Raw genomic sequence first — 10,724 nt, forward strand, 5'->3', positions numbered from 1 at the left:
AGCGGCAATTACTCTGGTCAATATTCTACACTGACTAAATTCTTTTTCATCATTCTATGGCCAAGATCACGGGGGGCTGAGAGAGAGAGCACCAAAATAACTGACCTTTTACAGGGTTATGGCTTAAGTTAAAGGCTCTCGATACTACGGGGCCAGAAGGGATTAGACCACACAGCGAGGTCACTGACAGGTGGCTATCTCATTAACTCAGCTCTCAACTTACATAAGAAAAGGAGGATCATGGGGGACCAACAGGCACCGATTGGGGAAGTTTTTTATATAGAGGGAGCAAGTAGCTACAAGTAGGACAGTGGGGCTTTAAATGCAATACTGTTGATAGGTATCGGTACTCTAAACCTAACTAATGAAATAAAGACCGGGGAAAGTTGTCGCCGGAGTGTACGTCAGGTAACCATATTTTGTAACCACATATTATGAGAGAAGTCATTGAAAAGACATTAACGAGTCAGAACACATTGTGAAGAGAACATAATATCAAAGTAAAATTGTACTTAATTGTAATGCTTCATATTCATGAGCAAAAATATATATTTTACGCAATAGGCGCCTTTTATATTCATATGTATGTGCAGTGTGCACATAATAAATGTTACGGTAATTGTAATTTGATTACAGTACTCAACTTATTACAGGAAAAAAGTTGAGTTACGAAAAAAACTCTCAAAAAAGAAATAAAAAAATAATTTAAAAGAGGTATGAAGAATTCAGCTGTTAACTTTATTTTTTGAGATTACTCAAAGGGAATGTTTGATAATATTAAAGGCAGGTCAAATTCAGCATGGAAATAATTACGTCATAAAAAGCTCATAATACTCACATATAATGCCCATGATACATACGGAGAAAAAAACAAAGTGCATACACTGTACCGGTACACATTATGACATGTATCAAAATAAAAACACTAAACATAATACTGCTTTAAATCACAGATTTCTATAACAAGGCCATTGCAGGAAAGAATGAAAACAATGTGAACCCTCAATAAATTCCAAATATACATTTACTAAAATAGATGAAAATGACAACTTTTACATGAATGGCGACAATGACACAAAAAATGACCTTTGAAATGATGACGTTTAATTGTTTTGTTTTTTAACGCATCATGGGAGAAGTAATAAAACAAAAATGCCTGTCTTGAAGTTTACCAATTAAAAAATATATTTTGCTCTTGATGTACTAAAAAAGTGAGCTCCCATTCTCAGTGAACAATAAAATATCTTGTTGAGTAGACTAGTTAACGGATGCATACACACTCGCATAGAATAGCCTAGGGCTGTACGTGGGTTTAAAGTTACATGAAAAGAGGAATAAACTAGAAATGCAATCGTGTCACAACGATGTGCGTGCAATGACGCCATGTTTCTACGTGTCAAACGAAAGAGCTTCTCTCGCCCTATCCAGAGCAATTTGTACGAAGTCTGTAGCTTCTGTGATATTGAAGATAGGTAGGGCGAAAGAAAGGCCTCAACAGTGACCTTGATGGGATGGTAGTGACTATGCCTACGAAGTTTGAAAGAAATTGGGATATGGGAAACGACGTAGAAAGGGCTCGCAAGCACTGCGTGCAAAAACCAAGGGGATTTGGGGCATGTTCGTCATTACAATAAAGATCGATCTGGGGGTCAAAAGCGTGAACCCAATATGCCCCATAGACAATGCGTGTAATGCATGAGCGGAAAACGTACAGGATCTGTATTATGACCGGAGTTAAATTGTTTTTTCTCTCTCTCTTTATGTCTCTTTATGTGCCGTATTTGGTATCATTAGAAAGAGAATTTCATGGTGTTTATTGTAAACCACTCTCTTTTTTTCTATGATAATCCTATCGAAACACGTGATGTAAAATAGATTTATAGGACAAAATGGCGTATTAAATGGCCCCATTGACCAATTTTATAAATCCGGCCAAGAGGTGCCCTGCGTATTGGAACTCGGCATGTCACTGCAAATTTTCAAGGAAAAAAAAGGACGTTTAAGGGGCGAAAAGCAGTCTGAAAAAATGACGTCATTGCCGATACGTGTTAGATTCGGGCGGAAACTCGGCGGAATTCGTGTAGTGATCTTTGTTCAAATGCGATTTACTCACAATTTTCTGTGTGAACATATATAATACTTGGTATCATCCGAAAGGGCACTTCAGTGCGGTCAGTTTGACACCATTGTTAACTGCGCGCAATGTATTGCACGCATTGAACGCGCTATTACGTAATCCATAGTAAATTCATCATTTTTGGCGATAACTTTGCGCTGACATATTCGAATTTTACCAAACTTGGTAAACAGTTGTCACGTATATGGATACATATGTCTGCAAAGTTTCATTGATGTAGGTATAACGATCGCCATTTTAGAGCAAGTTGAAGTTATTTCTCAATTTTCTTGAAAATGGCGAATTTGGAGGGCAATTTTCTCAAATTTGGTCAGTGATAGGGTATATAATTTTGTATATGGCTGGAAAGGGCATATCTTCAAGTATCTAAATCCAAAAAAGGGTACGGGTTTGCCAAGCCATAATGGAGATACGGCCACAGAAAGAAAGCCAATTCCCATAACTTTAGAGGGCGCTAATTATATTTTGCAAAGCCATTGGAGCGTGAAATTTGGCATGGCTATGTGCAATTGTCAGATAAAGATACTGTGAAATTTAAATATAAAACGGAATTTATATGAGAAAGTTAAGGCAGTTTTAGATTTTTTAGGGGTCAATTTTTCAAGAATTTTAAAGATTTTTGACCGAGTCGGTTTCAGATTTGAATTTTGAGGACGAAGATGGCATTTTGAAGGTCAAGTTATACGTCGCAGATAAAAGAACATCTCTTAGACTATCTAGAGGAATTTGTTAGAAATGTGTAGGATCTAGGATAATGGAGATAGGAAGGAAGAAAGAAAGGCCTTAAAATGGACCAGAAACGGACAAAATGGCGCCTGGACGGTTATGCATGAGTGATTTCGAGAATCGAAGAAGTAGGTGACCTTGATGAGATGTTAGAGACTATGCCTATGAAATTTGAAAGGAAAAGGACATGAGGAAAGCACCTAACTAGGAATAACAAGCACTACGTGCAAAACGAATGGGATTCCGGACGACAAGAAGAAGAAGAGGAAGAAGAGGAAGAAGAAGTAAGAATATTAATAAGAAGAATGTGAACGAAAACAAGGCAATGACGAAGGTCGTCATTGCAAATATGAGCATTAAACATACAGACTTGCTTTTGGATAGATACCCTGCCACATGGAAAGCACATTTGTAGCATTATGATTTGATGGCTTTCGTCTCAATTTGCTCACTTACATCGAGATCTACTTTGTCTGCAAAGTACGGGACTTCTCTAAAGAAACTATACAGAGAGCAAAAATACTCCTCCTTGTGCTTATGCATATGGCTGACGTGACGTGACTTCTGGAACGACTTGGTGTAGATTTTGTCATGACCCATCTTGGTACGCAGGTTCTTGACACAGTTCTCTATCGCCGTGGCGCTGCCTACAGGGTCGGCGTACGAATAGAAGAACAGAGAGGGCGCTTTCACGGGGTTGTGGTAGAAGAGCCGGGACGCTCGAGTGTAGTGCTGCGTCGCCGGTCGGTACATCATAGCCAGGTACGCATCGATGCTCCTTTCAACGCTCTTCTGTAACATCTTTTGGGAGAAGAGTGCGTTGGCGATGCCGAATGCTACCTTGTCCAGGTCGACGACACTGTCGTAGATCTGACCGATCACGCGACCGGTCAGTTCCCCCTTGGTTTTCTCCGCGGCGATCATCTTCTGTAGGATCTCGGCGTAGAGGTAGCCGCCTACGCTGAAGGAGTGGACAAAGATGGGGCGTTCACGATTGTCCTCTAGCTGTAGAAAATCTACAACACGTTGAGCCACAACCTACATGTACATGACAAACAAATAACGGATAAGAAAATAAACACACATCTGGAAATTAACAGACGACATTTTTACCAATGTGGAAAAATGAAGTTCCTCTTAAAATCTTATCCCTTGGCAGACCAACCTCAGAATAATCTGACTCTTGGAATCTCAACCAAAAAGATTGAACATATACAAGTACAATTTCTGTCTGATGGTAAAGGGATTTTTAAGCATGCTGCCCCAAAACTATGGAGTAGTATCCCCCATAAAGACAAGCTTAAATTGTATCCCCAAATATGTGTTTGAAGACAATTAATTATAAAAGAATTTCTGTTGTATGCAGAAAACCTCAATTTTGTATTCTTTCATCAATTTTGACTTCAAACACATTTCTTTTGAAAATCCTTGCAGAAATAAGCCTTAAATGACATCCTTTTTACATTATGATACAATTCAAGTGAAATTTTGCCATCAATTTGGGGCTCCCAACACTTGAGGGCTGTAATTGATTCATATTTGTGCAAAGCAATCAATGTCATTTTCCTGTAGCTTTTCTATTTGTTTGGATTCTTTCTTCACTATTTCCTAGTTGTGTTAAGACATTTTTTTTAAAGATATAATGTACTCTATAAGAAGAACTGTTCTAGTATTAAAACTATTATTATTACCATTATTATTAATATTAAATATCCTTACTTTATTAATATTAGTAATATCAATTTTGTTGATATTATTATTGTTATTATTGTTGTCATTGTTGTACACATTGTCATCATTATACTTCTTTTTCATTGCCTATTAGTTTATCACCACTCTTATTATTATTATTATTACTATTATAATCATTATCATCAATTTCTGTTACATTTGGATTGTAATGGGATCACACAGCTACTACATGTAATTACCTGGGAGCCTGACTGCGGTAGAAGGATCTGCATAGGTTTCATTTTAACGACTAACACGTCACATCCTCGATCCAAGTAGATACGTGAGAAGTTGTTTACGTGTCGTTCCTTCGCAACCAGCCAGCTAAGCAAAAGGACGAGGGGTCGGGAAGTCTCAGCAGACGCCCCGACAACAGGAACAGGAGATTTCTGGAGCATCATGTTGTCGTTGATCGCCAGCCCCGGAATGGTGGGGGCCCTGGTGGCTAGCCCCCTTACTGAAGAATTACTGCCATAGTAGGACTGTCAAAGAGGAGATACAATTATACGGAAATGTCAACCTTAGTAGTAGTATGTAGTACAATGCTCTTAATAGGGTGTTCGTTCGCTTCAGTGAACAGTGAAGACACTCACAAACGCCACATACACTCATCGATCAGAAACACAACATTTTAAATTGTATAACTTGCGATTTTGCTACAATTTACATTCAAAGCGTGACATATATTTCTGGAAAGCTTAGAATCTCTTCTTTCATATGGTATCAAATTATTATGGAATTAGCCCCTCTAGGAGCCTCTGTAGAGTGATGAATGAACCAACTTACTTACGCTCAGCCCTTTTTTACCCCGAGTACGGCACAAACACAGCCGAATGTGAAAATCGGCCCCAGAATTTGCCGTTTTGGCATACACTGCTCGTGTTCGGTGACGTCTCCTTGTTTCATAAGATCAAATTGGCAGACGGGTTTCACCACGTACTCTGAAAGGGCCAATTTCCTGTTTACACTTTGGTCAAAGCTAAGGTCATAGCTTGCTCTAAACCAAAGTTATGAGTGATTGACAAAATGTGACGCATTTGAACCAACATCGCAAATCCTACCAGAGGTCAGCATTTTTTTAATCATTGTAAATCACATGTTACTTGTAGGAACACATACATGTACAGGGCCATTCCATGGTAACTCGCGTTACACTTAATGGGTACATTGACACGATAATGTGCCTATATCTTTAGAACTGCTAGGATCTACAAGATACTTTTTTCAAACATGGACAGGGTAGATATAGAACAACTGAATGAAACAAAAAAGAAAATTGAAGAACAAACATTTTTAGATTCTTGGATTATTGAATTTCGGTAACTCGCGTTACAAAAAAAGGACATGGTCAATTCTACGAGACCCTCTTTTCTCCTCATACTAGACAATCTTGACAAAATCTTTCCTATTTTAATTTGATAGTAGGTTGTGACTTACTAGTATAAGATCACAATATTAAAGATAAGAAACAATGGACTTGTAAAATGCAGGAAGCAAATATGTCGGTAACTCACGTTACGGTAACTCGCGTTACATTTTGTCCGGAGGCCATTTTCACCCCTATGTAATAGATTAAATATCACAGGACCCCTTAGAATATGGAAATATATTCATCTTTTTCCATTTAGCGAAATTTTCGGGAAAAAATATTACAAGAATCCTGTGTAATCTGCAATAAATTGTTTTTTTTCAGCTACAGTCCCACATGTACGTTTTTGATGATAGTTTGAGATCTTAGGAAATCAACAAAAATGAAAAAAAAATTGTATTGAATTTGAAAGGCCCTAATGTTTTATGAACATCCATGGCATAAGGTTAGTGATAAATCAAAGAATTAACATAAGAGGTACATTTCTTTTTTTGATGTCATGTCCTTCTTCTCATGGAATGGATATGCAAAGCGCCATCACTCCCGTAACAAATTTCTAAGTTTTGGGTTAAATTCTTGACCAATTTCAAAATGTATGACTAGACTATGAGTCATGGACGTCAATCCTTATGTAATACCTATTGTTCAGGGGGGGGGGGGGATGATCTATTCATTCATCCCCCCTGAACAATAGGTATTACGTACATGTAAGGATTGACGCCCATGCTATGGGTATAGGGTAGCGCGCCCGGTATTCGGTCACTTACCGTAAGGGGAAATCACAAATATTTTGAATTCTTACCTCCTTTATTTGGCAATCTACCCATCAAAAGAAAAGAAAATTAGAATTTTAAAGTCACTTAAAATATAGAATGATGATAAGCAAAATATATCTGAAAGAAGAAGGAGCAATTTTCTGCCAAGAATTCGGTCAAACCGAATAGAATACAGTCACAAGATTTGTGCGTGGTGTCTCCGTTGACAAGGAGCGAAGCGTATTTCCGCACTATTTTCACACAATTGTGCGACAAAGCACTGAATGTAATAGCACAATTTTTTTTGCTCCCGAAAATTTGCAAATCGCGCCGGCCGAATATTCCCTCAGTGGGGGGGGGGGGCCCCAATCCCCCAAAATGGTAAAAATCACGTGTTTTTACATGTTTTTTTCAAGGGGGGGAGAGGGGGGGGGCCGGCCCCCCCTCCCTGGATCCGCCACTGGCTCTGCACCTCAAACTGAAGCTATCAGTCCAAAATTATGCAAACTACACGCATGCACGATAGCCATCATCCATACGAGAAGTTTGCATAATTTTGGACTGATAGCTTCAGTTTGAGTTGCAAAGCTAGTAGTATAGCGTGGAGACGGTACTGATAGGGTGTCTGATCGCGCACCCGATGTTGTGTGCTAAAATTCTTCCCATAGAGATTACACGCATCCCTATGCAGCCTACGTGCATTGCGCGACCATGCAAAAAAAGTCAATTTTTTTTTTTCAAATCGAGATTCAAACCTTTATCAGTTGTGATCCTGAAGGTGATAATCAATGAATGAGGTGTCATATGAAAGAGCAGGTGAATTCCAATATTTCCAAAGGGGCGTAGCCCCCGAAATTCTAAAAATATCTTGGTCAAAACAGCAATTTAAACATTGTGTCCTGGCTAACTCTGAGGTTTGTCACTTTTGAGATATGACGCCCCGATCGATAAGAAGTCCCAGTCCTAAGGAACAATTCTATGTGATTATATTTTCGCTAGCCCCCAGGGATCACAACTGATAACAGTTTAAAAATACCCTTCTCGCTATTTGGTGGATCAGCTAATTAGGAGGCGTGCGCTCCGCTCAGTCCAAACCATGGTTACATCGCGTAACATCTCCGCGCACGAACGAAACCCCAAATTCAATTACACATTATAGTGACTGAAATTATGGTTGGCAATTCCCTCGATAAACCCGGAAGTGAATACACGTTATAGTCAATGGCAATATCGCGGAGACAATTTTTCTCCGCGATATTGCCATTGACTATAACGTGCATTCACTTCCGGGTTTATTGTGCGACGAACGCCAACCATACTAGTCAATCGCACATGTCGCGGAGACAGCGTAGCTCAAGCTGCAAGTCGCGGATTGGCTTAGCAGCATGCGTACGATATGCATACGCTTGCATATCGCGCGATACAGCTGTTTGGCTAAATTTAGCAAAACAGCATCACTCTGCGTGGACGTCTTTTTCGTCGATTTTGACCAAAATGATATGAATATACCAGCGTGTTGGAGGGGCTGTAACTTTTGATAGAAACATCGGTGAGACTTGAAATTTGAAATGTATTATTCTGATAACATTTTTTATTCAAATATCAAACAAAAATGGTGAAAAACGATCCCAAATTGAAAATTGAAAAATCGTTCAGACACTAGTACTGAGCGACGACGTCGACATCGAAGCCTTAAACTGAGGCTTTCCGATTTCGGATGTGATCCAAATTCAGGTGGAAAATGTAATAGATCTAGGTCTAGGCCTATATGATTATGATTAAAATTAGTAAAAAATTGGGCTAAATTTCCTTTGCTAAGAATGGATAGACTGAACTGCTTAAAAAAAATTGATACGGAACTACAGTCTACACTAGCGCCGAACTCTGGCGAGGAGTCAGCTAGAGCTAAGGCAAGGCTGATGAGTGAGCATTGGCCATTGATTTCGTTTAAGATAGTTTGCAACACACCAACAACACGTAAGTCACAGTGTGGTCAATGCTAAGGCGTATTCACTGCACAGCTGCTGCCCCACCAAGTGGCAGTGGCAAGTGCCACACTATTCATTGTTCGCTAGCTGATGGCCCGCGCCGCACCCGCGCCCGTAATCCCAGGTCCAGGCCAGGGCAGGCTCAAGCCGCGCCTACACGGCTCGGCGACATTCATGTGGGCGTGCCGCTGATTACCGGTAACAAGAGAAAGAGGGTAAACGACAAATTTAAGATTTTGTAGATCTACTATTATTCTGTTACCTCTAATTCTAAGCTTCCAAGACGCTGGAGACCTGTCCTGAATGAACGAAACATACTGTACGGTAGAACCACCTGGGCTAGCTGCTCTGTAGAAATTTCCAGCAAAATATCCACAACCAACTTTTCTTGATATAGGGGATGAACTGAAGTTACCACTTGTTTTTATCATTGAAATCGTTATAGATGTTTCTTGCAGCAGAATGGGTCGGGCGAGGGGAGGGGGGGGGGGGGGGGGGGGGTAATTTGGTTTTTACAGACGTGTTTCAATCAGATACGATTATTTACGTCTGGGGACCGACCTTCATAGGGCATAGCAGACAGAACCTGTTGGACAGAGTGTTATATCTTGGAAATATAACGCATTCAAGACCGCTTTTTAAACAACTTAATGGATTTTTACCAGTTAAATGAATATATGTGTGCCTTATGAATTATATTTAAGAATGAAAAAAATCTGCTTCCTAAAAACTTACCCAATATTTTCATAACAAATTACATGCAATACATAATTATAGTGTTATAAATAAAAAGAAATATCATCATGATATGGTGTACTGTTAATACAAATTTTGCATCATATTATGCTTGAAGACATCATGCACCTGAAATTTGGAACTTATTTGATAACTCCAATTTCAGTCTACAACAGTTTTGAACGTAATCTCAAAATTTTCTAATTAATTGCGCATATATGACACTCACTGAATGTATTTATCCAACTTTTCATCTCTCTCTCTCTCTCTCTCTCTCTCTCTCTCTCTCTCTCTTTCTCTCTAGCTTTCTCTTCCCTATATTGATCCCCTCACATTTCTCCTTTGCAATCTCAACTTATATTGCATCCTATCGTGTATTGGTTTGTTCCGGTTGTTATGCAATTTCTGAATGGTACGTACTCTAAAACTTTACTTGTTTTCTTACTATATTAATTTGATAGGAAGCTGTTCAGGCAAAACATTCTCTTATTTCATTTTTTGTATACATCTGTGCAGGCGCGTACGCAGGATTTTTTCAAGGGGGGGGGTTTTAACATTTATAAATCGGTCCGAAAATTTCGCAACGACTCAGCCAGCCGCTGAATTTTTTTTGGTCCCAAAAAAATCGCAACGACTCAGCCGACCGCTGAATAAGCGGGGGGGGGGGGGGGGGGGGGGGGGGGGGGTAAGAGGACACTTTTTTTTTTTTTTTGGGTCTCGAAATTTGGAAATTTGACATTTTGCTCCGTTGGGGGGGGGTAAGGTCACCTTTTTTAGGTCGGCCATGGGAATAATTTTTTTTTTTTTTTTTTTTTTTTAATAATTAAAAAAAAAAAAAAAAAAAAAAAAAAAAAAAAATCCAAAAGGGGGGGGGGTTTTAGTTTTTTTTTAGGGGGGTTTACACACAAAAAATTTCCAAAGGGGGGGGTTTAACCCCCCAAACCCCCCCCCCCCCCCCCCTGCGTACGCGCCTGCATCTGTGCCTATATTCTGTTCGTATTTTACGTAGCCTATAGAGTCGATCTAGAGGTCTATGTAATGTATGAAATTGCATGTTTTTTTACCTTTGTACAAATGTTCTTTTAAAGATGGAATTGAATAAACTGAACTGACTGAACTTGGTGATAATCCCACCTCCCGATTCCCGTCCCAGATCATAATTTACTCTTCCCCATCAAGTTATTTAGAAAGCCCCCCCCCCCCCCCCCACGGTCTTTTGCCTCAACATACAACACACACGCCTTACGTTCGTTTTGAAATTTTAATTTGAATGAGCGCTATCT

At 39.4% G+C, this 10,724-nt stretch overlaps 1 protein-coding gene across 1 annotated transcript; it reads right to left on the minus strand.

Moving 5' to 3' along the window:
- Positions 1-625: 625 nt before the first annotated feature.
- On the minus strand, positions 626-9,121 carry LOC585527 (transmembrane protein 53). The gene is made up of 4 exons (XM_785352.5): positions 8,969-9,121; positions 4,795-5,076; positions 3,211-3,901; positions 626-1,339 (listed from the first exon to the last, which is right to left on the minus strand). Exons 1-3 carry the CDS (start codon positions 9,020-9,022, stop codon positions 3,281-3,283), a joined length of 957 nt encoding a protein of 318 aa, XP_790445.3. The 5' UTR covers positions 9,023-9,121; the 3' UTR covers positions 626-1,339; positions 3,211-3,280.
- Between the last annotated feature and the right edge of the window lie 1,603 nt (positions 9,122-10,724).

Source organism: Strongylocentrotus purpuratus, unplaced genomic scaffold (assembly GCF_000002235.5).
Source record: "Strongylocentrotus purpuratus isolate Spur 01 unplaced genomic scaffold, Spur_5.0 spur5_scaffold_18, whole genome shotgun sequence".
Classification (NCBI taxonomy): domain Eukaryota; kingdom Metazoa; phylum Echinodermata; class Echinoidea; order Camarodonta; family Strongylocentrotidae; genus Strongylocentrotus; species Strongylocentrotus purpuratus.